This window comes from Pipistrellus hanaki, assembly GCF_964339955.1.
Source record: "Pipistrellus hanaki genome assembly, chromosome: 11".
NCBI lineage: Eukaryota > Metazoa > Chordata > Mammalia > Chiroptera > Vespertilionidae > Pipistrellus > Pipistrellus hanaki.
The window spans coordinates 3,015,328-3,042,824 of NC_140513.1; the positions used below are offsets into that span (position 1 = coordinate 3,015,328).

At 61.9% G+C, this 27,497-nt stretch overlaps 1 protein-coding gene across 1 annotated transcript; it reads right to left on the reverse strand.

Moving 5' to 3' along the window:
- Window positions 1-2,094: 2,094 nt before the first annotated feature.
- Window positions 2,095-15,132, reverse strand: PRDM12 (PR/SET domain 12; the record flags this gene model as incomplete). The annotated part of the gene is made up of 5 exons (XM_084898141.1): window positions 2,095-2,504; window positions 3,854-3,965; window positions 11,877-12,032; window positions 12,931-13,121; window positions 14,910-15,132. The coding sequence occupies 5 exons, from the start codon at window positions 15,130-15,132 to the stop codon at window positions 2,095-2,097; spliced, it is 1,092 nt and encodes a 363-aa protein (XP_084754267.1).
- Window positions 15,133-27,497: the final 12,365 nt, after the last annotated feature.

Below are 27,497 nucleotides of genomic sequence, written 5' to 3' on the forward strand. Positions count from 1 at the left end.
GATATGCAAATGAGCACATTAAATGTACATTTCTGCCCATGCCTCCACCTGCTAGGGTGCAGTCCCCCAAAGTGTGGGGGGTTTTGGGAGTACACACCTGCAGCTCCAAAGAGGGGAGTGGCCTGTGTGGGCAAGCGTGCATTCAGCGTCTGCAGTTGTGTGTGTATATGTGCGCACACGTATGGCTAGAGCAGTGTTTCCCAACCTTCTCTCATGATGAGAATCACCTGGTGGAGTTGTTAAAGCACAGATTCCTGAATCCCAACTAAGAAGTGCTAAACTAGGATTTTTGGGAACATATAGGTAAAATTGCATACCTAACTTAGTGCTCTGTATATAACATCTGTCTTAGAGCACTAGTTAAGTATACAATTTTACCTATATGTTCCCAAAAATCCTAGTTTAGCACTTCTTAGTTGGGATTCAGGAATCTGTGTTTTAACAACTCCACCAGGTGATTCTCATCATGAGAGAAGGTTGGGAAACACTGGGCTAGAGGACGCCAGTAGCCATGGCTGGCGTGTACTGGAACACAGGTGTGAACGCACACTGCCCGGTCACACCTGCCCTGGAGGGTGGAGCCAGGGCCTGGCCCTGCATCGATGGCCCCTCTGCTCCTGGGTCCTCCCCAAGGAAGTCCGAAGTGGGTGTCTGAGCGCTTGGGAATTCTATGCATTGGGAGGGCACATGGTGCCCATCTTACCCCCACCCCCACTCCTGGCTGCTTGAATTCCTTCAAGTTGTCCATGAAAATAGAAAAAAAAAAAAAAGTAAGTAAAAATTTTGGGGAAGTGATTAAATGGGACCTATATTTGAGTCAGCTGGAAAGTAGGAGTCAACCCAGCCCCTTCTGAGGTGTCGTGGAATCAATCTGGAGGCGGGTGGCTTTGCACTGTGGCCATCTCTTTGCGAGCCGACACCCCATTTGCAACAGATTTTTCCTTAGAGATGGCACAATCCCTCGCCAGCTTCCAGGCACTCCCCATACTCCCTCTTCATGTAGACAAAAGTGCCAGCCCGTTCAGATGCTAAGTGATAAATGCTCCAAGTAATTTTTATTTTAGAATACAAGAGAGGTACAAAGGTATTTACAGTTATACATATACAATCAAATAATATATACCACAGTTTTGTAAATAACATTTCAGGTAAGTATTTACAACGTTAAAGTGACCATTTTCTGGAAGTAGAACACAGTTTCTTGAAAACTCTATACATTTTATACTTTTCATTAATATTATTATAGTTTCTGTATCTTACAAAACGCCCTACGGAAACACCGGGAAATGCCTGGAGGGTGGGAGAGAGGACACCAGAGGGCGCTCAGGGCCGAGCTGGGGGGAAACGGGAAGGAGCAAGGGAGAGTGTGGGCGGCAGGGTGGGCACCCCCACACACACACACTCCCATTCCGCTCGGCCAGCCTGCCCTCCTCTCGCTGGAGTGTGGCGAGGACGAACAGGAAAACTTCCCTTTCCCAACCATGATGCCAGGGCTGAAGGGGGGGGGGGGGGGCCTCGGTCCAATTCTCTCATTTTATAAATAGAGGAAGGGGAAACTGAGGCCCAGAGGGGCAGAGTCTTTCCCGGGTCCCACAGTGGCTTTCCGTTTGCCTCACTCTCCTCCGGGGGCCGCGTGGGGGTTGGAGGAGGAAAGTGTCTTAAAAGTGACCCCATCCTCCCCTCGGTCCCCCTCAAGGGCAGTGCGGGCCTCTGCGGGCCTCCTCGGGCGGCCATCCTCTCCGGTGCCTGCGGACCCTGCAGGACAGCAGTCCCCAGAGGCAGGGCGGGGAGAGGCACGCAGCTCTGGGCGCGGAGGTCGGGGTCCCTTCCCCTCTGGGGCCCTCGGGGACTCGCAGTCCCTTCTCCCGCCGCCCACGAGGGGGGATCCGGCTCGGACGCGCGGCTCGATCGGAGGAGGGAGGCTGGGGAGTCGGACCGGGCTTGGGGGCTGCAGCCCCTGGCTGGTCTCGGGGGAGAAAACCTCACCCCGGCGTCCCCATCCGCACAGCGGGCGACCGGCGAGCCCGGGGCTCCCGGCGGGAGCGCACCGGCCCTGCGGGCCCGGCGGAGGGGCGGTGGGAGGGCGGGCGGCGCTCACAGCACCATGGCCGGCAGGTGGTGCGCGGCGGCGGCGGCGAGCGCGGGCGGGTGCGGGTGCGGCAGCGGGAGCGCGGGCGCGGGCGCGGGCAGCGCGGGCGCGGGCGCGGCGCCGGGCGGCCGGTGGCGCGCGCTCTTCTGGTGGGCGCGCAGGCCGGCCAGCTGCGAGTAGGCGCTCTGGCACACCTGGCACTTGTAGGGCCGCTCGCCCGTGTGCAGGCGCACGTGGTTGCGCAGCGTGGACGACTGGCTGAAGCGGCGGTTGCAGAAGCGGCACACGAACGGCTTGTCCAGCGTGTGGATGCGCATGTGCGAGCGCAGGTTGCTGCGCGAGTTGAAGCCGCGGTGGCAGATGACGCAGCGCATGCGGCCCGCGGGGCCCGCCGAGTCCGCGGGGTGGAAGTCCTCTGGCCGCGGGGAGAGGGGGGAGAGACAGCGGCAGAGAGAGAGGCCTCGTTAGAACCCGCGGCCAGCGCCCAGCACCCACGCTCCCCACGCGCGCGGTGCTCCCGGGATCGCCCACCTCCAACGGGATGGTTCTCGGGCAGCTGATGGGGAGCCCGGGCCGGGGCTGGGAGGGGGAGCGAGGGGCCTGGCTTGGGGTCAGGCAGGAGCTGGGCTCCAGGACACACTGTGAGACTCGGAGACTTAGTGACTCGGCCCCACCAAACCTCAACTTTCCCATCTGTAAAAGGGAGCCTGCTGCCCCTCGGGGGGCTCTGCAGGACCAGAGGAGACGATCACCAAAAGCTGAAGGCTACTCTGTGCTGAGCACTTACCTGCCTGCCCCCAGGTGTGCCAAGTGCCTGCCCATGGTAGCCCTCCATAAGTGGAAGTGACTATTATAACCCCTCCCCTCCCCCCAAGAAAAACTCCTTTCATTTACTGTCCCCACAAACGTTTCCTGAGCCTCCTGTGTGCCAGGAACTGCGCTCACTTTCCCCCTCAGAGCAATACCAGCAGCGCCGCCCTGAGCGCCGAGGACTAGAGGAGTGACTGTCAGCTGCAGGGGAAGGCTCAGTGAGCAGCGTTCAGGAGCCTCAGGTGCATCCTCTAGAAATAAGGGGCATCAGAGCTCACAAGGATTTCCTGAGGATCCCGGGGATAAACGTTTAGCCCAAAACAGAATAGGTCAGCGGCCCTCCAACACATGAGGCAACTGCTCACCGCCTTCCCACAGGCTCACACTGAGCACCACGCAGTGCCAGGCTGGGCCAGAGCCTCAGGGCCCGGAGGGAGCTTAGAGATCACCTTACCCAACCCCCTTCCTCTAAAGATGGGGAAACTGAGTCACAGAGCCATTCCCAGGATGGCACAGAAGCCTGGCCCCTCACTCCTCCTGCCAAGCCAGCTGCCTCCATTCCGGCCAGAAAGCAGACGCCTCTCACCATGCCTGGGCCAAGGGCGTGGCTCCGGAGGCATTGGCCTCCTCCACCCAGTAGGTCCCCTGTGCTCAGTGGTGCTTGATGCTGAGCCAGGTGCCTCCCCATCACACCACATCACGCACACACACCACATACACACCACACACACACACACACACACGGCTCTGGGGTCCCTGTCATGGCGGACACACACACACACACACACGCATGGCTCCGGGGTCCCTGTCATGGTGGACACACACACACACACACACACACACACACGCATGGCTCCGGGGTCCCTGTCATGGCGGACACACACACACACACACACACACACACACGCATGGCTCCGGGGTCCCTGTCATGGCGGCCTGGTGGAGCAGACCTACCGTGCTTGTTCTTTTTCTGCTCCTCCTCCAGCCCGGGCACCCCGGGGATCCCGAGGAAGGTGTTGTGCGAGTTCCCGTACCACACCAGCAGCTCCTGGTCCGGAGGGATCATCTGTGAGAAGGAGGCCAGAGGCGGTCAGGGAGGCGGTGGCATGTGCGTGTGCGTGTGCGTGTGCGTGTGCGTGAGAGAGAGGAAGAGAGAGAGGGCTCTGCACACTGCCGCATCTGCTGGGAACGCGCTGCCTCCCAGACTCCCAAGCGCCCCCAAGCGGATGGCAACACAACAGCAGCAGATGTGACGGGCACCCCAAGTTAGAAGACTCCATTTCTTACGTGGGGGTGAGGAGAACAGTCAGCCAGCCCTCAAGTCTGAGGGCAGAGCTGGATGTTCCCAAGGAGCCTGCGTTGCGGGGTACCCCTGCCCCATAATGCTCTCAAATGGAAACAGCTCTCATCCAAAGCACCCCAAGGCAGCAGCACACCACAGGCATCCTCCTGGATCACAGGCTGTGTGGCTCCGTGCACCAAAGCACCTCCCGGTTCCTGCCACCGGGGGAGGCACTGGGCCGCGCAGCCTTACACGAACTCCCCTGGCCGTGTCCTGGCCTCTGGCATTCAGTGCCAGAGACAGCACAGGCTCTCTGCTCCCGGGGAGCACCTGCCCGGGGAGTGGCCGCCAGGAGGAGGACTCGCAGTGGGAGCACCTGCCCGGGGAGTGGCCGCCGGAGGGAGGACTCGCAGTGGGAGCACCTGCCCGGGGAGTGGCCGCCAGGAGGAGGACTCACAGTGCTAATCCAGGGAGCTTTGGGCGCCAGCTCCTGAGTGGAGCTGACCATACACACCACCCTCCGGGGTATCTCAAGGGGCCCCCAGTCCTACTGCCGAGAGGGGAGCCATCAGGCTCAAATGAGAGAGGGGACGGCCCATCACCCTCCTGAGCCTGCACCCACCCCGGGTCCCTCTGATCTCTCCAGAGAAAGATGGAAACCCAGGCAGCAGCTGGTTTGTTTTCCTGGTAGGTCATCTTTTTTTAAATAAAAAAAAAAAAATGTTTTTTATTGAAAAATTTTTATAGCGAAAGGAAAGGAGGAAGAGAAATGATACTGGTTGCCTCCCACATGCACTCCAGCCAGGGATCAAGCCTGCAACCTGGGCATGTGCTCTGATCTGTAATCGAACCCGTGACCTTCTGGTGCACAGGACAACACTCAGCCAACTGAGCCACACCAGCCAGGGCCCTGGCCGTTTAGATCTGATGGATTCATTTAGGGGTGTCTGATGTCAGCCGTGCAGGCCCTCCCGTTCCTCTGTGGTCACAGCGAGGGCCCACCCTTCCATGCGGTTCTGGCCCGCAGTCCCCATCATACTGTGAGCCTGCTGTCCCGCACACCTCCTCCCTCTGGTCGGAGGCCAAAGACTCTCAGGCAGCACAGCCAGCCTGTTCCCGGAAGCAGAGGGACTCGGGGAGCAGCAGGTGGAAGAAGGAAGTGCGGGTGCGAGCACACCCCCCCTCCAAGACGCAGCCAGGGGTCATGTGCCCTTCTCAGCCAGCCCCGGGCCCAGAGCACATGGCCTGGAGCCTGGGGGAAAGTGAGCGCTGAGAACAGGCGCGGGGGGGGGGGGGGGGGGGCGCGGTGCGGAATATGGAAGAACCAAGTGCAGTCTGAACCCACTGACAAGTAGGTGGAGCCTCACAGAAAGCAGGAACCACAGCGAAAGTTCTGGAGGCCTCTCTGGCCGTTCACAGCCGTGGCCACTGTCCGGGAGGCCCAGCGGGCCAGACCTAGAGGCCCCGCTGGAAAAGGGCGGCGAGGAGGGGGGCTTTGTAAGCCCTTGGAAAACCGGAGGACGGAACTAAAATATTCCAAATAAACTCACTGTGAGGGAAGCCACTCACCACGAGACTGCGCACATGGGACGTCCGTTTTGAGGGCCCTGGGTGACCTTGCAGAAGCCACTTTGCCTCAAATGCGGGAACTGGGGTCTCTGAGGCCCCCCAACTTCAGGACTCTGGTTGTATGTCAGCTGCAATATTGCCCCAACGCCTGGCTGCAACTCTCAGATGGACTGACCTGTATCCAGCGTGGATTTTGTACAGCGACCAGCCCCCGTCAGACAGCCTGGCCTGCCTCTTCCTTCAGGCTCCCAGCTCAGTCATGTTGGGGTCCCCTCAGGCTCCCCCGCTGCTGAGCATGTGACCTCGGGCAAGGCTCTGGGCCTCGGTTTCCTCCGCCATAACTGGGTGCTTGTCGGGGTGCAGAGGAGCCAGGCACACAAAGCTCTTTACGCGATCGATACCCAGGAGAGCTTGCTGTGACCCCCACCCCCACCCCGCACCCCCACTCCCGAGCTCGCCAGCCTCACAGAGAAGCTGGCAGGATCTCAGGCGCGTGGGAGTCCCGCAGGAGCCGCCGCAGAGCTGGCAGCATGGCACCGGGCGCCGTTAAAGCCCCACGTGGCCGTGGCTTTGCCTTCACCGTCTGACAGGACCGCAGGCTGGCCCCCACTGCTTCCCGCAGAGAAGGGGTGAGAGGCTCAGCAAGCCACCCTCCAACCCTCCCTCCCCCGGGATGTCACCCTGAGCCTGAGCTGCGGCTCCACCTCCAGGCTCACTCAGCCGGCCTTTTCCTCTTCATTGACAGTAAGAATTATTCATTAAACGTAACAACGAAAAGGGGGGTGATGACTGCGGAGCCAAGAACTCTGAGACTGCACAAAACTTGAAAATTATTATTCCAGAGCTTCAGTGTTAACTGTTTCAATACAACCGTGAGGCGTTTATGTACTAACATTTTTCACATGTATAAAAATGGGCCCTGCCCTGACCGGTGTGGCTCCGTGGATAGAGCGTCGGCCTGAGTACTGAAGGGTCCCAGGTTCGATTCCGGTCAAGGGCATGTACCTTGGTTGCGGGCACATCCCCAGTGGGAGGTGTGCAGGAGGCCGCTGATCCATGTTTCTAACTCTCTATCCCTGTCCCTTCCTCTCTGTACAAAATGAATTAAAAAAATATATATATATATATTTTTTAAATATATTTTATTGATTTTGTACAGAGAGAAAGGGAGAGAGATAGAGAGTTAGAATCATCGATGAGAGAGAGTCATCGATCAGCTGCCTCTTGCACACCCCCTACTGGGGATATGCCCGCAACCAAGGTACATGCCCTTGACCGGAATCGAACCCGGGACCTTCCAGTCCCCAAGCTGACTCTCTATCTATTGAGCCAAACCGGTTTCGGCATATATATATTTTTTAAATGGGCCCTGGCCGGTGTGGCTCAGTTGGTTGCAGCTGGATGAGTCTTCCCGTGAGCCATTCAGGATCGATGTCCCCCCCCCCCCCCCCCCGCTTTCTCTAAGATCAATCTTTAAAATGTACTCCAAGTGGTTTTACTGAAATTAATTATAAGGTTAAAACAGTGATGCGGACCATAGACAAAACTGTGCAAACACCTAACGGCGAGAAGGAGCAGCCAGCCTCCCCCCGCCGGATGCCAGTCACTGCGGGTTCTGGTGGCGAGGGGCCTGTCATTTTGAGACAATTAACAAACGCTGATTTGGGTTCCTGGGGAGCAGCGTGATGGGCAGAGTGATTTCCATTTTCCACATGACGCATCTGATCTTTTAAAAAATGAGCCGCTCTCATTCTATTTTTATACAAAAAATATATATATTTTTTTTTTTAAAGAAAGAGAATCTGTTAAGAAGAACCTACTGGAATTGAGAATCACGCACAGCCCCAGACAGCAAGCAGCCACCGGCCCTCTGAGCCCCACGGGGAGGGGAAGGCAGCCTGGCCGGCACAGACCCGGAACTGAGCCCTGGAAGCCGGCAGCCGCCCTGGTCTGCACGTCTGGTCTCTGCTGCTCCAGGCAGCCTCCTCCTGAGATCCTGGTCCCATTGTCTGGAGGCCCCGAGCTCCCGCCAGCTGCCGGCCTGAGAGCAAGGACCAGCCACAGCCTGCAGGCCCCCGCGTCCCCTCACTCGTGCTGTTCCTTTAAGTCCAACCCTCCAGCCTGGCCCAGCCAGCCTCTCCCTGGGGCTCAGAGGACCAGAACCAGCCGCTCCTTCACTTTCCTGGGAGCAGGGACTGGCTGGGGACATGCAGTCAACCACACAGTTCCCAGAGCAACCGAGTCCCACGCCCATCACCCGGACCGGAGGGGAGGGCGGGATATCAGTGCCTGAGACTTCCGTGGACAAATGGCACCATCTCTCAGCTCATGCTTCCTTCCCTCCTCCACCAGCCCACAAGGTTTGTCCCGCCCCGTTTCCGTTTCTGAATTTTTATAAACTGAAATGACGGGGCTTGGGGTTTGTTTGCCTAGTACAAATTCTCGCCACACTATTGAACATGCTCCCTGGGGCTCTGCTGCCCTCCCTGCCCCAGGCGGCGCAGAAGCCCGGGTCTAGAAGGATCTCGGTGTCATCTGGGCGGATATCAATTTCCATTGTACCACAGATGTCCTGACACGCCAATTAATAGAGCTCCAGCAAATAGATAGTGGCCAGGGAGGCCCCGTGGCGGCCGAAGGCTCGGCTCTGGGGTCCGACAGGCCTGGACTCCAATCACAGCCCAGCAACCTCCCTCAGTCTCCCGGAACCCCACTTCCATCGTCATTGAAATGGGGAGAGCGATGGAGAGCACCTCATGGGGTGGAGAGGATTCTATTTCTAAAAAAGCTGCTAAGCCTTAGCAAGGCGCCGGCACGCGGTAAAGACTCACAGTGTCATTGACGCTGCTCATTAGTAATCAGAGCGCCTTACCTGCACCCATCGGTGAACAAGGTCGGAGGGAAACCGAGCGTACCCCACCCACCCACCCGGGGCCAAAGGAAGGAGAGGGGGGCCATGCACTCCAGGGGGAAAGCTCAGCTGCCTGAGATGAGAAGGAAAGTAGCAAAAGACAAGCCCACGTTTCAGGGCCAGGAACTTGTCAGAAAACGGGCGGGGAAAGACGGAATTCTCTCCCTCATTCCCGAATCCAAAACACCTCGCCGTCTCTTATTCCCACGTCCTCTCCTTGTGCTGCGTTTTGGAGTCAAAGACCTTGCTTCCAGAGGATGAGGTGGGTGTTTTCCTGGGAAAACTGGGTCCATGTGTGTCCCCTTTCAGCTCAGCCCCCCTCCCCTACAGAAAGAAGTATTCATTCAACACCGAGCTCCCATTTGCCATGGGCTGGGAACTTTCTAGAAGTGTCACTGTAGGCACTGAGGTTATAGGAAATTCTTCCTGGTCGCCATGTGCAAGGATGACATGCCAGGAGATAAGCCAGATGCCGAAAGGCCTGGGCACTCTCGCTCTCGGCTCTCTGCGGGCCCGCTGGCCTGGACAAGCCCACCCTGGTCTCCGTGCAGACGGCTGAAAACTGTGGAGCGGCAGCAGTATATCCCACTTATTGAATAAAGATCTTCCTTCTTATTTATTTGTCTTTGGCACGTAATGGGTTACCGTTAGGAAATATAAATAGTCCTGAGTGACAGGAAGATGGAGGAAGCCGATCACGCAGGGGCCTCTCTCCTGGGGTAACTTGCACGCGGGCCCAGAACAAAGAGCCGGCTCCCCCAGGGGCGTCTGGGAGAGGTCTGGGCGCACCGTGTCCCGTGAGCTGAGGCCTCGGACCCGCAGCACGATGGCCACACACACCCACACGCTCACATGGTCTGGTGGGTGAAATTGGACATTACAACACAATCTGAGGAGACTGTCCCCACGGAAAAGTGTGCCCAGCTTCACGCAGTCAAGATAAGATGAGGAAGCCCTGGCTGGGGTGCTCCGTTGGAACGTCCATCCTGATACGCTAAGGTTTCGGGTTCAATCCCCAGTCAGGGCACACACAAGAATCAACCAATGAATTCATAACTAAGTGGAACAATAAATTAAGCGCTCTCTCTCTCTCTCTCTCTCTCTCTCTCTCTCGTAAAAAGTCAAACCTAATGAAAATAACATGGGTGATGTTCTCTGTTTCTTTGCCTCTCCTTCAACTAGGTCCGTCTTTGCAGAAGTTAGAGCGTTCCTGGCCAAGCGTGCTATCCAGCTACCAATATCATAAATGATGGGACTTCTCCCTGAGCTTCTCTTACCAGCTTACACTACTCCTGATCGAATGTGGGTGGCTTTTTCAAACGCTCATACCACCCAGGCCCCTCCTTGCAGAGTTCTTGGGCCGCCGGCCCTCTGACCCTGAATAAATGTCTATTAACATGTCCTGGCTCCGGGCAGCTTCCGGCTCGCAAGAGGAGACGGGGCACAGCGAGCTGAGACTAGCCCCCGTGTCTGCCCGAGCCAGAAGCCGTCTGCCAGAACCACCCAGGCGCCCCATCGGCCTCCTGGGTGCGTGTGCCGGTCTATGCGGGGGGGGGGGGGGGATGGTGTGGGTGTGGGTCCCAGGCGCATCTGAGTCTGGATGGCTGGGTAGCCGGGTACACATGTGAGGGTGCGTGTGTGAGGGGGCGAGGGGAGAGGATCTGGAAGGGTACTTTCTATCAGAAGTGGGGTTCGGCCACCCCTGAGGCTGATTCCAGGAGGTCTGCTCTCTCAGGGTGTTAGCCCCCTGGATGCTCACAAGAACCTCCTCTGTCCTGGGCCTGGCCACCTGGCCCGTCACACTGCCTCCCCCGCCCCACCTCACTGGGCCCCGGGTAGGATAGCTCACCTTCCTGTCGTCCACCTCCTGTCCTCCCAGGGCTCCCCACACCCCCCAGCTGGGGCCCACTCCCCGGCTGCACCGAGCAAACCCATTCTGGTCATTCCCTGAGGCCTGGCTATTCAGGGACAACCGGACCTCAATTCCAGAAGCTTCTAGGCCCCAATGCCCCTTGGGCCTTGGAAGAACTTAGGGACCTGAGTCGTTGGGGAGGGGGGGAAGAGGAAAGGGAGCACAGTCTAATAAGAAGTCACTCCTGGACTCTGGGGGCGCTCAGCCAAGCCCAGCCCCACCTAAGGGGCACTGTCCCTCTCCCCACCTGCAAGCAGAAGCAGGAGGGCCGGAAAAGTGGGGGCAAACAACCCCATCACCCTTGAACAGTGCTCCCCGACAACCTGCCACCTGCGCCGATGGGAGGCCAGGCACCAGGCTGTCCTGGGCCAGATGCTGAGAGAATTTCCTGCCGAGGAACACAGCCCAGGAAGGTCCCGGCAGGGTGGCCCTGCTTGGCCACCACCACTCAGCTCTCCATTAGCTCCTCCCCGAACACTGTGAGCTCCTCTGCAGCTGCCCAAGCATCTCTTTCTCCCACCTTCTTGAACTGTCTCATGCCCTGAGCCCGGCTTAGCCCCCCAGCCCCCCCACAGGACCATGGGAAGTGATATTTATCTGCCTGCTGCTCCCCCTTTCTCTCTCCTCTGACAGAGGAGCTCCGCCACCGCAGGCATGAAGCCCGATGCCCTGTGAGAGCTCCTGCGTCTGCCTGCCGCCGACTGCGATCCAGTCCCCGTGTCTGTAAACTGCAGCAGCCGCAGCCGCCCCCGTGTGGGTTAAATACGTGAGGATTAGGCGGGATAATGCGGCACTGCCGCCAGGAGAAGCCTGACACCCGGAGCGACCGCTATGTGACGGCTGAGACTAGATGGTGACCTCCATGTCATCAGAGTCCCACGCACACACGCAGAATGAGGGGCAACACACCGCTGAGCCGCTGCAGACACAGCCCCTCTCCCGCCCGCACGCACGCTCGCCCTGGGCTGCCTTCCTGTCTGGCTCTCGGTGTTGCTATGGCTTCTGAACCCCAGGACACCCTCAGCAGCTGCCCGGGGACCTCACTGCTGAGGTGCTCATGACATTCCCACCGGCATCACATCCAAAGTCCCGTCCTTCCCGATCTGTGGCAGAAAGCGTGCCTGGGGGTCATACTCCTGGAGACCGGGGTGCATAGCCTCAGCCCTACATCCTGGGCGGCCGCTGGGCTGCTGTCAGCGCCCCTCCGCGCAGACCTCAAGCACAGCTGCCCCTGCCCCCTGCCCCATGCCCCATGCCCTGCACCCAGCTGCTCCTGGCTCCCTCCGCGGCAGCACGCGCTCACCTCGATGGCCTTGTAGAAGATGCTGGTGCCGATCTGGACCACCTCCAGGTTCTGCTCCTGCTCGTTCCGTGCGCACTTGATGTAGGTCATCCAGCTGCGGTGGTCCTCCTGGCTGGCGTCGATGAAGTAGCGCACCGTGCCATCCTCATTGAACACCTGGCACAGGGGCGTGGGGACCAGGTGAGGCAGCGCGCTGGCAGGTGTGCCACCTGTGTCCAGCCCAGGCGCCAGGCCAGGCGCGCTCTCTCCCCGCCCCACAGCGGCCCCAGGAAGTGGACGGCTCTTCCCATCTCAGTTTTCCGCTGAGAAAAGATAAGCTCCGAGCGGCACTTGCCTGAGGCCAGCTGGCCAGGAGTGGCCAGTGGGGAGTTCATCTCTAGGGGCCACAGGCTCCTTCCGGCTGCCATGTCCTCCCCATCCCCATTAGAAAGGGGTCTCCCGGGGTCTCGGGTGAAACAAAGAAGCACCCCGCGGGGGATGGAGAGGGTTCCCCAAAGCAGCGGAAGGCGCTGGCCACACCCCAGAGGGCACATGGGAGCCCAGAGTGGCGAGGCTGGCTCACCCGTGGCACCTGGCCCGGGGAGAGCTGCCAGGGACCTCAATCTGCACCCCAACTTTCTGACCCAGCAGCGAGGAGAAAAAGTAACCCCGGCTTGTGCCTCCAGCGGGGGGGAGGAGGGAGGTGAGGAGGGGTGGGGGGAAACGCAGATGATGAGGAGAAGGCTCCCAGTCTGCATGGGCCCTGGGCAAGCCGGGTCTCAGTGCCTCTTCTGTGAAGTGAGCCCACAGCAGGCATGCTCCATAGACGTGGCCAGAGGAAAGAGGGTCGGATTTGGAGGTGGGGGGAGAGGGGGAAGCTGACTGGGCGGGTTGGGGGGATCCAGCGGCATAGGGTCCTGCCTTGAGGAGCCGCAGGGCTGCAGCTCCCAACCAGGGCAGAAGCAGCTGCTGGGCGGCTGGAGATTCCCCCCCTCTGCCGCCGCGCGCCACCCCGCACCCCCCCTCTTGCCTTCCCCTCCCCCCCCCCCCCCGCGCTTCTCCCTCCCCCCCTTACCTCCCACATGAGGTTGTTGTTCTTGCAGATGTCGACGTGCTCGGGGGCGATGACGCGGCCCGTGAAGGGGCCCATCTCGGTGCCGGCCTTGATCCATGTCTTGGAGAAGATGCCGAGGCCCTCGCCGGGGATGGAGCTCTGCGCGATGATCACCTCGGCCGGCAGCACCAGGCTGGACAGCTTCTGCACCTCTGTGGCCGCGGGGCGGACAGGGGACAGGGACAGGGTCTCAGCGCCCGGGGCCCTTCCCGCCCGCCCCAGCCGCCGGGCCACTCCCCGGGTGCGGGGACGGGGACCGGGAGGGAACAGAGCGGTGCGGGGAGGCCGCGCGCAGTTTGCAAGCCTGGCACCCTCCGCGCCCTTGGAAGCGGTGCTTTGGGCTTATTTCTAGTTTTGTCTTATTTTTGTGTGTGCGTGTGTTGTTGTTTTATTTAGTCTCTTCGCGAAGTCTCAGAGCACCCATCTTTCCCCCTGCCCGCACCCCGGGAAAGTGTGAGAACACTGAACCGATGCAGCGAGTGGTCCCACACGTGGGCAAACGAAGGCCAGCTCCCCGGAGGAGCCAACCCAGCCGGCACTGTTCGCCCAAGTCCGGGTTTGTGTTCTTCCGCCCCGACATCCCCCACCCCCGCCTCGTCACCCCGCGGAGCTCCCTGCGCTGCGAGCTCCCTGCGCTTCGGCGCACCGGGGTGCGGTCCGGAGCTCCGACTCCTGCCGGTGCGGGAGGCCCTTCCCCGGGACGGGCCGGCAGCGCTGGGCACAGACCTCGGCCTGCGAGGGGGCCAAGGCGGCTCCAGAGAAACGCTCGGGGCGCATCACTCCCCGTGTGACCCGGGCAGGGCGCACCCAGCATCCATCCAGAATCCGGGGCGCCGGGGAGGGCGGCTCCCGAACCCGGGCGAGCCCTGAAGTCGTGGCCTGTCCCGGCCTGGAAGAGCTGGGGCGCCCCGCCGTCCCTGGGAGAGGAATGGGGGGGGGGGGGGGCGGGGACCGGGCCTGGCAGCCGCTGTGGGAATGGGAGGCGCACAGGGCGGCCTCCGTGTCTGACAAGACGCCCCCCTAAGCGACCTGGGAAAATGCCGGAGCCGGTGGCGGGGAGCGGGGAGCCGGCGGGGAGCCGGCGGGGAGCGGGGAGCCGGCGGGGAGCGGGGAGCCCGGCCGGGGAGCGGGGACCGGGCCGGGCGCGGCGCGGCGGCGGCGATTTGTCACGCCGTTAACGCGGCCGCATTCACCGGGCCCCATCCGCCAGAAATGGCTAATTCCAAATTCATTAGCCCGGGAAGAATGCTGTAGCAGTAAATCGCGGCTCCGCGCGGAGCGGACTTGTTTAAAAGGGGCCGAGGAATCCCCCGGACAAAGCGGGGGGATTAGATGGTTGACGGGGCGTGAATGGAGGGGAATTAGGCTGCACGGCGAGTTAAGGAGGAACGGAGCCGGGGGGAGCGGGCGCCAGCGCCGGGAGGGAGATGGTGCCGGTGATGAATGAGCGGGGGAACTTGAGACATCCTGAAGAAAAGAACTTTCCTCCTCTTTCGCTGCCCTCCTCCGAGGCGCCCGCCCCCGCCCCCGCCGCCTTTTAATAAAAAAAAAAAAAAGCGCCCGGTTTAAGTGGGAACTTTCGCGGGTCAAGCCCAAGTTAACCAAATGAATTTAAAGCCCCTTCTTCTCGAGTCAAGTGCTATTACACGCCTCGTAAGGCTTTCACCGCCGGGAGCCCGCCGGCTCCGAGGGGCGCGGGGCGGGCAGGGGCGCGGGCGCCGCGGTCCGCTCCCGGTCCCTCTCGGAGCGGCGCGGCGGGGAGCCGTCCTCCGCCCCGTCCCGCCCCGCCGGGGCCCGGCTCGGGGTTCGGCTTCTGGGAAACCGAGGCACCCGGACCCGCGCCGCTTCCCCGCCTCCGGGCCCCGCCGCGGCCCGCGCGTCGCAGGGGAGGGTCCTTCCCTGGAGGAGGGGCCCGGCCGCCGGCCCGACGGCGCACTCACCGCCCGAGAAGGACTGCGCCAGGACCTCGGCGGTGAAGGCCGTCCTGGGGCCGGCGTGGTGGCTCTTGTCCTCGAAGAGCTGCTCGCCCAGCACGTTGCGCCAGCGGCCGTACAGGAAGCTGTGCAGGATGTCGGAGGTGATGACCTCGGCCAGCGCCAGCCCCGGCGCCTTCAGCCCCGTCTTGAGCACCAGGGCCTCCGCCGGGAGCACGGAGCCCATCATGGGCGGCCCGGGGCGCGCCGGCGCCGGGCACGGACCGACGGCCCGGCGGACGGGAAGATGCGCGGGGCGAGGGGGGCGCGGAGGGGCGAGGGGAGCGGCCGCGGGGCTGGAGGCGGCAGCAGGGGAGCGGGGAGGGAGGAGGTGCGGGAGGGCGGCGAGGGGGCGGCGGGGAGGAAGGGGGACGCGGGGAGCCAGGCGGAGAGGCAGGGAGATGGAGGGAGAGCAGCGGAGGTGGAGGGGGAGCAGCGGAGATGGAGGGGGAGCAGCGGAGATGGAGGGGCGGCGGGGACGGGGGGAACGGAGGCGGGTGGGTGCGGGCGGGTGCGGGTGCGGGTGGGTGCGGGTGCGGGAGGCGGGCGGCGGGCGGCGGCGGAGGACCAGGGCGGCCGGGGCTCTCGGACGTGCGCTCGCCTCCTGCACTCGGCCCGGTCGGTCTCGGTCTTGGCAAACCCTCGGCGCCTTTATAAGACGCCGGTGACCCTCCTAATTGGTTATTAATGACGCCCTGACGTCGGAGGACACTCGCCGTACCCGCCGGCTCAGGAGCCTTCGCCACCACGGCTCCCCATTCGCTCCTCCCGCCCCTCCCGGCCCTTCCTCCCCCGCCTCCTCTTCCTCCTCCTCCTCTCCCCTCGGGAAGCCGGGCGGGGAGGGAGGCTGCGAGAGGACGGCGAGGAGCCGGGGAGGGGGCTCAGCCAAGTTCAGAGACTCGGACCCCAGAGGCTGCTGGGCAGGAGGGGAGCTGGCCTCGGCCGGCCGGGCTCACCATCCGCCGGGCCCGGACAGGTCCTCAGCTCCTCGGCGGACCTGGGGCTCCGGGCATCCCGTCCTGGGCTGTGCAGTCGCCCCAGAGCCTGCAGGCCCCACGCTGATGGATCTTCGAGCGCTTCGCCTCAAACGGGCGCTCCGATCGCTCTGCCGCCGCTCACAGTCGGGGTGAACCATCCGGGAAGAGGCGGCCTGAGCCGCTGCAGTCCTGTCCGGGCCGGGCCGGCCGTGATGACATGGATGTGGGGGCGGGGGAGGGGGGTGCGGAGGGGCAGACGGACATGGGGGTTGCTCGCAAAAGGCTTTCCAGCGGGTACTGGGCAGGCGGGTGGAAAGGGTGCCGTGGACCGCACTGGCGGGAGCAGCCGTGCCCCAGAGCCTGTCCTCCGAGCTCACAGCCCTCCCTGGCCCGGCCCGGCCGTGTGCACTGGGCTCCATACTCAGGCCTCCTGGCTGCTTCGCTCAGTCCAGATCTTGGGAAACTCGATGCACCCCTGCACTCCTCCCTTCCTGCCTTCTCCCTCTCTTTCTCCTCCATCCTCCATCTTCTCCCCTTCCTCCCTGCTCCTCTGCCCCCGCCCCGCCACGAGGCTCTCTGCTCCGAGGCTCCCAGGCACCTGAGCGCCGGCAGCAGCCTCTCTCTCGGCCTCTCCGGGTCGCAGTAGCTGAGCCCACAGCCAAGGCGGGCAGGCCACGGCTTCCCACAGGCGCTGCTGGCTCCTGGGGTTCGCTTCTGGCCCCCAACCCAGTGCCAGACCAGGGGGAAGGCATGGCGACGCCTCCCCCAACCTGCAGAGCCCCCCCCCCCATCCCCGCGGCAGGATTTCAGATTCCGAGAACGGATGGGTTCGCTGGAGGAAGCCGGCTCCGAGGCTACTCCGCGGGGTGGAAACGGGTGGGGAGGCAGGGGGACAGGCCTTCCCCCGGGAGCGGGTGGTTGTCCTCAGGCCCCTGGGCAAGGAGCCCCTCCACCACGGGCCGGGCCTGCACTGAGCCATCCTCACACCCCCGGCCCGGACCCCAGCCTCTGCACGCTGGGCTCTGGCCAGGGACCTCCGACACCCCGGGCCCATGGCGGGAGGCTAGGACGTGGGCAACCTCCGGCTTTTAGACCCGGGCCCAGAGCCACGGAGGCTGGTCCTGGGAGGGAGCACCGGGCGGAAGGCGCGGCCTCCGGGCCTGCCCAGCAGAGGGCAGCGCTGCGGAGAGAGCGCGGCCCGTTAGGGTCCCTTCGAGCCGCCTCCGGCGAGTCCCCGCGGCTCCGGCTCAGCCGAGGGGCTGGCACGGGAGTCTCCTCGGCGCCCAGGACTTGACTTCTGCGGAGACGCGGCGGCGGAGGAGCTGCGCCCGCGGCCGAGGAGCCGGCTGCGGGGAGCGCTGCCGGGGCCGCGCCAGCCTCGGCCCCCGGAGGCCCAGGCGGTGCGGGCCGCACTGTGTGGATGAGGCTCCTCTCGCCCGGGCTGCCTTGGGGTCAGGTGACCTCCTCCCCGCAGGCCCTGAGGATGCTGCCAACCCCAGACCGCACCCCACTGAGAAAAGCCCTCTGGGTCCTAACCCACCGAGGGGTCAGAAAGGATTGAGCGCTCCGAGCGCCAGGGAGCCCTGTTCCTCTTCCGGAGACCCACAACCCCAGGGAGATCCACAAACCCAGGGGGACCCACAACCCCAGGGGGACCCACAACCCCAGGGGGACCCACAGACCCAGGGGGACCCACAGACCCAGGGGGACCCACAAACCCAGGGGACCCACAACCCCAGGGGGACCCACAACCCCAGGGAGATCCACAAACCCAGGGAGATCCACAAACCCAGGGGGACCCACAAGCCCAGGGGGATCCACAACCCCAGGGGGACCCACAGACCCAGGGAGATCCACAAACCCAGGGGGACCCACAAGCCCAGGGGGCGGTGTTGGGGGCCGGGTGGACGCAGAGCCCAGAATAGCCTCGGCCGGGAGCTCAGCTCTGCCCTGGCCGCCTGGATGCGCCCCGGAGGGAGCCTCACAGGGAGCGCCCCGTCTCAGGGCGCCTGGAAACTGGGAGCCAAGGACCTTGTGTTTTCCTCTCCCCTGGCCGAGAAGGCGGCCTTCGGGGTTCTCCGCGGACGAGCCCGATCGCTCTCCCCGAGGCCGGTGCGCGGCCCGGAAGCCCCTCCGCTGCGGGCCGGAGCTCCAGGCCGCCCGCCCCGCCCGCCGCCGGCTCCTCAGTATTCATGGCGTTAATAGAGAGGCCCCAGCATATCGGCCTTTGTGGCCGCTCGAAGGCTGAATAGGCCCGGCCCCTTTCGGCCCCTTTCTTCGGGCCGTTTCCCCAGGGGCCGGGCGGAGTGAATGGCCGCCCCCCGCCCGGCCCCTCGCCGCCGAGAACATCTTTATCCCGCGGCCCGTTCGCGGCCCGGGCTCCGGCAGAACCAATCGATCGGCCGCGGCCCCTCGGAGGTCACCCCGCGGCCTGTCCCTCCCGCCCGCCGCGCCCCCGGAGCGGAGAGCGGCCGAGGGGCCGAGGGGCCGAGGGGGGTGACGGGCCTGCGGATTGGGGTGCGGGGTGGGGCGCAGGCAGCCCGGGGGTGCGCCCCGGCAGGTGAGGAGGAGCTCAGGGCCCGCGGCCGCCCGGACCGACGGGGATCGCTACCTGTTGCCCCGCGCGGAGCGGAGCGCGGGGAGGACGCGGGCCGCCGAGCCCCGGAGCCCTCCTGCTCCCCCAGGACGGAGGGCCGCACCCCGGCTCCGGGCCGCGCGGCCGGACCCGAGGGCGCTGACCATCCCGCCTGTGCGCCCCGGTCTGGGGAGCGCCTCCGCGGGGTATCTGGGGGGCACCCTGGCGGGGGGGGGCGGGTGTTGGGGGCACTCCGGTGAAGGGAGTGTTGGGGGGACCCTGGCGGGGGGATGTTCGAGGGCACTCCGGCGGAGGGGGTGTCGGGGGGCACCCTGGCGGAGGGGGTGTCTGGGGGGCATCCTGGCGGAGGGGGGTGTTGGGGGGCACCCTGGCGGAGGGGGTGTCTGGGGGGGCACCCTGGCGGAGGGTGTTGGGGGGCACCCTGGCGGAGGGGGTGTCTGGGGGGCACCCTGGCGGAGGGGGTGTCGGGGGGCACCCTGGCGGAGGGGGTGTCTGGGGGGGCACCCTGGCGGAGGGGGTGTCTGGGGGGGCACCCTGGCGGAGGGGGTGTTGGGGGCACCCTGGCGGAGGGGGTGTCGGGGGGCACCCTGGTGGAGGGGGTGTCTGGGGGGGCACCCTGGCGGAGGGGGTGTTGGGGGGCACCCTGGCGGAGGGGGTGTCTGGGGGGGCACCCTGGCGGAGGGGGTGTCTGGGGGGGCACCCTGGCGGAGGGGGTGTTGGGGGCACCCTGGCGGAGGGGGTGTCGGGGGGCACCCTGGCGGAGGGGGTGTCTGGGGGGGCACCCTGGCGGAGGGTGTTGGGGGGCTCTCCGGCGGAGGGGCGCGGGGCGGGTGTGGTCCAGGCTCGCACCTCCCCGCTCCCCGCCCGCCGGCCCGGGAGGCGCAGAAAGGAGCCCATTGTCCGCGGGGAAATACATTTTTTGGGGCCGTGAAAGCCCGTCTTTCTTTCACACGTTAGAGGATCTCTGCCCTCGCCCTGGAGGAGAGATTTGTCCCCCCCGCGCCGCCCGCCGCCCCCCGCGAACTCATTAAAACCATATTAGCGGGGGGACGGGGAGGGGGGCCGGGGGAGGGGGACCGGAGGGGGCGGCCCTCGCGGCATCGATCGGCGGGTGAGCGGAGGGAGGAAGGGAAGAATGTGGATCCCCCTCCCCCGGACCCCCTCCCCTGGACCCCCTTCCCCGGATCCCGCCGCCCCGTGCGCCCGGCCTGGCGGCGGGAGGGGCCCTGCATCCCTCGTCCGTCTGCCTGGGGCTCCGCACCCCGGCCCCGGCCTCCCCGCCGCCTGCGGGACCCGCTCCCGCTCCTCCCCGGCCCCGGCCGCCCCGGCGCGCTCCCCACGCGGCATCGCACTTGTTCCTCCTTCGCCCCCCGCGCCCTCTCCCCGGGGCCCCCCGCGCCCCCGCGGCTTCCTCAGCCCTGGGCCCCCGAGCCCTTCCTCCCTCGGGGCGGCTCCGTCCTCCCGCCGGGCCCGGGTGTCTCCCGCCCCGTCCTCGCAGGCCGGTCTGGGCTTCGGGCGCACAGAGGCTGGACGGCTGCGGAGGAGGCGGGGTGCGGCCGCCAGGGCGGCTTCAAGGATGCAACCGCGTGCCCGGGACAGCGCCCCCCGCCGGCCCTCCCTCCGGGGACAGCGCCCCCGCCGGCCCTCCCTCCGGGGACAGCGCCCCCCGCCGGCCCTCCCTCCGGGGACAGCGCCCCCGCCGGCCCTCCCTCCGGGGACAGCGCCCCCGCCGGCCCTCCCTCCGGGGACAGCGCCCCCGCCGGCCCTCCCTCCGGGGACAGCGCCCCCGCCGGCCCTCCCTCCGGGGACAGCGCCCCCGCCGGCCCTCCCTCCGGGGACAGCGCCCCCGCCGGCCCTCCGCTCCGCCGCAGACAAGGCCCGGGCGCCCCGTCGGGCGAGTGGCGCGGGGTCTGCGCGGGGCGGCGGGCGGCGGGCGCGCCTCCCTCCGGGGCTGAGCCTCCCGGAACCCCCTCCCCCGCCCCGAGGCCCACGCGCGGCCCGGCTCCGGGATGCCCGCGCCACGCCCGGCGGATCAATGCGGCGGGACGGAGGGGAGACGCCGCGGAGGCCCAGCGGCGGGGAGAAGGGGCGCAGGCTGCTGGGGGCAGAGGGGCGGGGCGGGGGAGACTGAGGCAGAGAGAGGGGAAGGGTCCAGGTGGAAGTCTTAGTCTGAGGCGAAGGAGTCAGAGATAGGGGTTATCCCATCATATCCGCCTGTAAGGATTTAAAAATAAAACTAATAATAATGGCAAAACCGGTTTGGCTCAGTGGTAGAGCGTCGGTCTGTGGACTGAAAGGTCCCGGGTTCGATTCTGGTCAAGGGCATGTACCTTGGTTGCGGGGCACATCCCCAGTAGGTGGTGTGCAAGAGGCAGCTGATCGATGATTCTCTCTCATCGACGTTTCTAGCTCTCTCTCTCTCTCTCTCTCTCTCTCTCTCTTCCTTCTTCTCTGTAAAAAATCAATAAAATACATTTTTAAAATAATAATAATAATAATAATGATAATGATGATAAATTTTAAAAAATGAGTCCAATCCTGGCTCCAGTAGGTACTGCTGGGAGGGAGCCAAGGTATGCACGTCAGAGACAGGGGTTCCTAGAGAGACCCGAGGAGAATTCTGAGAGTTAGAAATTGGCCAAGAGCCAAAACCGGTTTGGCTCAGTGGATAGAGCGTCGGCTTGGGGACTGAAGGGACCCGGGTTCGATTCCGGTCAAGGGCATGTACCTTGGTTGCGGGCATATCCCCAGTAGGGGGTGTGCAGGAGGCGACTGATCGATGACTCTCTCTCATCGATATTTCTAACTCTCTATCTCTCTCCCTTCCTCTCTGTACAAAATCAATAAACTATATTAAAAAGAGGCAGGAGGGAGAGGTAGGATGGGGCGCCTCAGGCACAGAGATTGGGGGGGGCGCAGAAGGAGAATGGAGAAAGCATGCAGGAGGGTGAAGAGGGAGAGTTTGGGGGGGAGGGGAGTGATGGGAGGCCCTCCCTGCCCCCTATTCTTCGGACCCTCTGGCCTGGGCCCCTCCTGTCTCCGGTGAGTCTGGGCGGCCACAAGAAAGCTCCAGGACTCAGCCCCGTCCTCCTCCAGAGGCCCTGCCCACCCCACTCAGCCCCCCGCCTCCGCCACCATCTCCACTGCCCGCACTTCCTGCCGCCAGCCCTGTTCCTGCCCATCCTTCCACCTGCCATGCCCCGGAGCAGAGAGGAGGTGGCACAGGAGTGACAGCCTCATTCTGGACTCACCTCCTGTTGCCACCCAGGCGATCACCGCCTCTCGGGGATCCTGGAGGCTCTGACTCAACGAATACTTACTGAGCACCCACCGTGTGCCAGGCCCTACCCCAGGCCCCAGGCACCGGGCCCAGGCCCTGCCCCCAGACCAGCTCCCAGGCACGCAGGCCTGCAGCCTGGTGGGCGAGAGGGGGTGGCAGCCCCTCCGAGGCCAGCTCTCGGAGGGTTCTTTTCCTTTCCCGCGAAGTGGAAGCAGGAGCCTCGCCTGCCTCATCCCGGCGGCCGGCCGGCCATGAGCGCTCCCACGGAGGGGACAGCCGAGGCTCTCATTCCTGTTGCCGCCTCCTCAGCAAAGAGTGCCTGGCCGCATGGAAAGTCCCTGGTCCCAGCAGGAGCCACCGGGCCAGGAGACCTTAAGATGAGGCCAAGCCTGTCCTAGCCAGTTTTGCTCAGTGGATAGAGGGTCGGCCTGCAGACCAAAGAGTCCCGGGTTCAATTCCCGTCATCATCATTGCAGTCCTGGTGCCAAAGCCGCCAACAGCACCAAGGATAAAGGGGGGGTGGCTCCCACTCTCTGAGAGCCCCCTTTTGCTCCCACGCTGAGCACGGGGTCACACACGTACATGTGATATTGACAATGCACAGCGAGTCTGGGAGATGTGTTCCAACCTTCACCCCGTCTTACAGCCAAGGACACGGAGGCCCAGGGAGAGCAATGGAAGCCGCTAAGCCCGTGCCTTCCCCTCTCGCCTTCGTGGCTCCCTAAGCCAGAGAGAACCCTCGGACACTGTATCTTCACATCCACGTGCCCCTACATAAGCCCAGCTCTGAGCAGGTGTCAGGCAATGGGTGAAACTGGGCTGGATAAAGACTTAATTTTAGACTCGTTTACCCCTCCCACCTTTACCTGTGCCTGCCCCTCCCCTCCTCTGTCCAGAGGCAGACTTCGGGCAGTCAGGGAAGACAGACTCGCTGGAAGACCACTTACATGAGCTGTAGTTACAATGAAGGGGGCGTTTGCTGCTCTAAATGTCTAACAAGTCTCAAGTTGCATTTATTCTGGAGCCTTCTGGACACTCCAGACTCTCAGATCGTCATGCATTTATTTTAATTATGCAAATATTGATTGCAAACCGCAATGTGCCAGACTGGACCTGGAGCGTGGGGGCTGAGGGACACACACCCCCGTGCACGAATTTTGTGCACTGGGCCTCTAGTTTTTAACATAAAAACGGAGGTACATCATGTGATGGTCTCTGTAAGATGCAGAAAAAGCACCCGAAAACTGCAACAACCACTTATGATAAAACTTGTGGCAAACTAGAAACAGAGGGGAACTCCCTTATCTGATACTAGGTATGTACAACAATTGTAGAACAAACATCATTAATGGTGAATTATTAAAAATGTTCCCTCTGATAAGACCAGGATGCCCTCTTGCTACTCTCAGTCAACAGCGTGCTGGTAGTCTAAGCCAGTGCAATAAAAGGAAACAAATGGCGTAAGGATTAGGAAGGGAAAAATTATATCGTCATTATTCATAAATGATATGATTCTTAATATTAGAAATCCATATGAATCTACAAGCTATTACAACTAAAAAGGAATTGAAGTAAGGCCATTGGAATCAGGTCACTATACAAAAATAAGGTGTATTTCTACAACCAGTAACAAAAAAATGAGAAATAATATTTTAAATATAGCATTTTCAATAACATAAAAAAACCCAAGAATAAATGCAAAGAAAGCTGTGCAACCTCTATACTGAAAACTACTAAAATGATAGAAAGAAATCAAAGAACTAAACCAAAGAAGGGATTAGAAGACTCGTGTTGGGTTGTCAATTCTTACCAAAACCCAACAGATTCCATGTAATCCTATTAAAAATCCCAAATTGAAAACACTTTGTCAGGAGTAGGAAATTGATAAACTGATTCTAAAATTTATATGGAAATGCAAAGGGCTGAGAAGAGCCAAGGTAATTCTGAAGAACAGAGCTGAAAGACTTATTGTGAATGTACAGTAATTAAGGTAGTGTTGTATTTAAAAAATATATATTTTATTGACTTTTTTACAGAGAGGAAGAGAGAGGGATAGAGAGTTAGAAACATCAATGAGAGAGAATCATCAATCAGCTGCCTTTTGCACACCCTCTACTGGGGATGTGCCCACAACCAAGGTACATGCCCTTGACCAGAATCGAACCCAGGACCTTTCAGTCCAGAGGCTGATGCTCTATCCACAAGCCAAACTGGTTTCAGCTGTATTTTTTTTTTAAGTATATTTTTTTTACAGAGAGGAAGGGAGAGGGATAGAGAACTAGAAACATCGATGAGAGAGAAACATCGACCAGCTCCTCCTGCACACCTCCCACTGGGGATGTGCCCGCAACCAAGGTATTATACATGCCCTTGACTGGAATCGAACCCAGGACCTTTCAGTCCACAGGCCAATGCTCTATCCACTGAGCCAAACCGGTTTCGGCTTGCTGCTATTTTCTAAGTGCTCATGGTGAGCCAGGCGTCAAGTCCGTTACATGCATGTCGCTGACCTACCTCAGACCTCTGGCCAGGAAGGCAGTTACTACGCCCATTCTGCAGGTAAGGAAATGGAGGCCAGCGCGGTAAACAACCTGCCTCAGGGCGCAGAGCTGCTGAGGGGCGAAGACAGGCTCAAACCCAAGCCTGAGAGTCCAAACGTCCATTCCTCCCACTCTGCTGCCCGGGCGGCCTGGACCTACGAGGTCCCTCTAGAATAAGGTGACCAGATCGTCCGGGTGTTGGCGGGACAGTCCTGATTTCTAACAATTTTTCCCGAGTCCTGCGGTGTTTTAAAAAAGTCCCGATTTTTGGAAAGATTGGAAACATTGGAAAGATTCTTTCTAAAAATTGGGACTTTTTAAAAATGCCGCGGGACGCGGGAAAAACTGTTAGAAATCAGGACTGTCCCGCCAACACCTGGACGATCTGGTCACCTTGCTCTAGAACAAGCTAGGTGTCCCTCCGACGGGAGAAGTGGGCAGACGAAGGCCTGAGCCCTGGCTCCAGAGGCCTGGTACGACGCTGGCAAACCTAAAATGGGGCTCGAGAGCCGTGGGCACTCAGAGGAAAGCAGAACACGGCGCTCCCCGTTTGTGGTAGCTGTGTTCCACCGGGTCCGGCGAACCCCAGTCAGCACATGCTGGGCCATGGCCGCTCCGAGGGACACACAGGGGGCGCTCCTTCCAGCCACGGCCACAGCCTTTCCATCAGCCAATCGGTACATACATCGCTCCTGTGCGCTGGTACTCAAAGACACCTTGTGTAATGCTCGTTGTCCATTCATCAACACTGAATTCCCGGCAGGGCTTCCTTCGGGACAGCAGACGGCACTGTGCTGGGCCACTTTCCACAGCAACGTCAGCAGCAGGAAGCGGGAAAATGCCTAAGCCAGGCTCCGGACAACGAGGTCACCTGTGTACAGCGAGAGCACTGAAACCCGGAGGCAGGCTGTCCTGCTCACCGTTGAGGAACACGCACATGTGCTCTGAATGACCGCAAGGTGTGGTGAGTATTGGCTGTTGGGTGATACATACCTTTCAGGGTGATTTGCATATGTGCGAGGCAATGACTGGCTGAGGCCTGATCAAGTCCTCACCTGCAGGTGATATCCTCTCTCACCATGCTCCCAGGAGACCTCCCATCTGCCCTCCAGAGGCTTCCATCTCCTCCACCTGCCCCCACAGCCCCTCCACCTGCCCCCACAGCCCCTCCACCTGCCCCCACAGCTCCTCCACCTCCTCCACCTGCCCCCACAGCCCCTCCACCTGCCCCCACAGCCCTTCCACCTGCCCCCACAGCCCCTCCACCTGCCCCCACAGCCCCTCCACCTGCCCCCACAGCTCCTCCACCTCCTCCACCTGCCCCCACAGCCCCTCCACCTGCCCCCACAGCCCTTCCACCTGCCCTCACAGCCCCTCCACCTGCCCCCACAACCCCTCCACCTGCCCCCACAGCCCTTCCACCTGCTCCCACAGCCCCTCCACCTCCTCCACCTGCCCCCACAGCCCCTCCACCTCCTCCACCTGCCCCCACAGCCCCTCCACCTGCCCCCACAGCCCCTCCACCTGCCCCCACAGCTCCTCCACCTCCTCCACCTGCCCCCACAGCCCCTCCACCTCCTCCACCTGCCCCCACAGCCCCTCCACCTCCTCCACCTGCCCCCACAGCCCCTCCACCTCCTCCACCTGCCCCCACAGCCCCTCCACCTCCTCCACCTGCCCTCACAGCCGGTGGGCCTTCTCCCAGGAGGAAAACTCCGCCCAGAGAAGCGGTGCTGCTCCATCACACCCTCCCAGGCTCGCAGCTGCCAGCAGAGCCAATATGGCGGCAGAACACGTGACCCGGGGCAGCCGGATTTCCGGTCCTGAGGGCCACGTGGTGGAAGCGAAGGGAGTCGGAAGCTTTGTTAACATTAGTCACCGCCTTCGCTGCTAATGGTTCCCCACAGAGGAAAACGTCAGAAGAGAATGGGTGTTAGCAGTGAGGAGACTTATGTGAATGCCAGGCGCTGGGAGCCTGCAGGAGAGGTGCTGAGCCCTTTAGGAAGGTTTCGGTAGACATGCCCGTCCATTAAACAGAAACCTGGGGTTGCACTTTCCTGATGCCCCATCTCACATCTGCTTATGAGCCACAGTTCACCGCGCACTCACTGTTACCACTGAGGACCCTTCACCACACTGCTAGCATCCCCATGGCTTGCTTACTCCTTGGGAGCCCGTTTGAAATGTGTGAGCTGGTGCTTCAGCCTTTGTAACGTGGGATAGGAGTATTTAGTCAGCAGGCACTCAGAAATATTTGTACAGTACTGAGGGTTAGTGAAGTGGGCTTGGCCTGAGGTGTTGGCATAACTCAAGGTTTTTAATATTTAGAAACTGGAGGGAATAAAATAAAAATAAAAATTGGAGGAACTTAAGAGAGTTGAACGGAAGTTCCAAGTTGGCAGCCCTCCTCACGTTAGTCTAAGTCAGTGGTCAGCAAACTCATGAATCAACAGAGCCAAATACCAACAGTACGACGATTGAAATTTCTTTGGAGAGCCAAATTTTTAAACGTAAACTTCTTCTAACGCCACTTTAAAATAGACTCGCCCAGGCCGTGGTATTTTGTGGAAGAGCCACACACAAGGGGCCAAAGAGCCAAATGTGGCTCTCGAGCCACAGTTTGCCGACCACTGACCTAAGTCAGAAACGTGTGACACTAACCTTTTAGAGCCGCTTCTCCGTCTGGTCAACGACTTCCCGTGGTGGTGACCGTAGCACCCGTATTTGGCCGTGAGCTCCCGTGGGCAGCTGTTCTGCTCTCCACGGAAGCCCCGACGTCCAGCACAGAACGTGGCACAAAACTGGCCCCACACTGAGCTTCTGACTCGGAACCCTCGTTTGTAAGACTAGAACAGTCCCGTCCACCTCCCGCGGTGTGGAGACCCCACCGGAGGAGCTGCCCGCAGAGGCCAGAACTCCTTGGGTGGATCCTCCTCAGAGGCCAGCAGGATTCCCATCGCTGCCAGGGCTCATTGTCACTTCCCTTCCCACCCACCCGAGACGCAGCCCCAGGCCGGCGCTCTCTGCGGAATTGAGTGTCACTTTCTGGCCATTAATCTCTCTGAGTCTATCAGGACCACTTGCATTAGCCCCTCTCACAAGACCCCAGCTGGGCCCTAGTGGGCCAGGAGTGGGGCTCAGGAAGCTGCCTGCTGGAGCCAG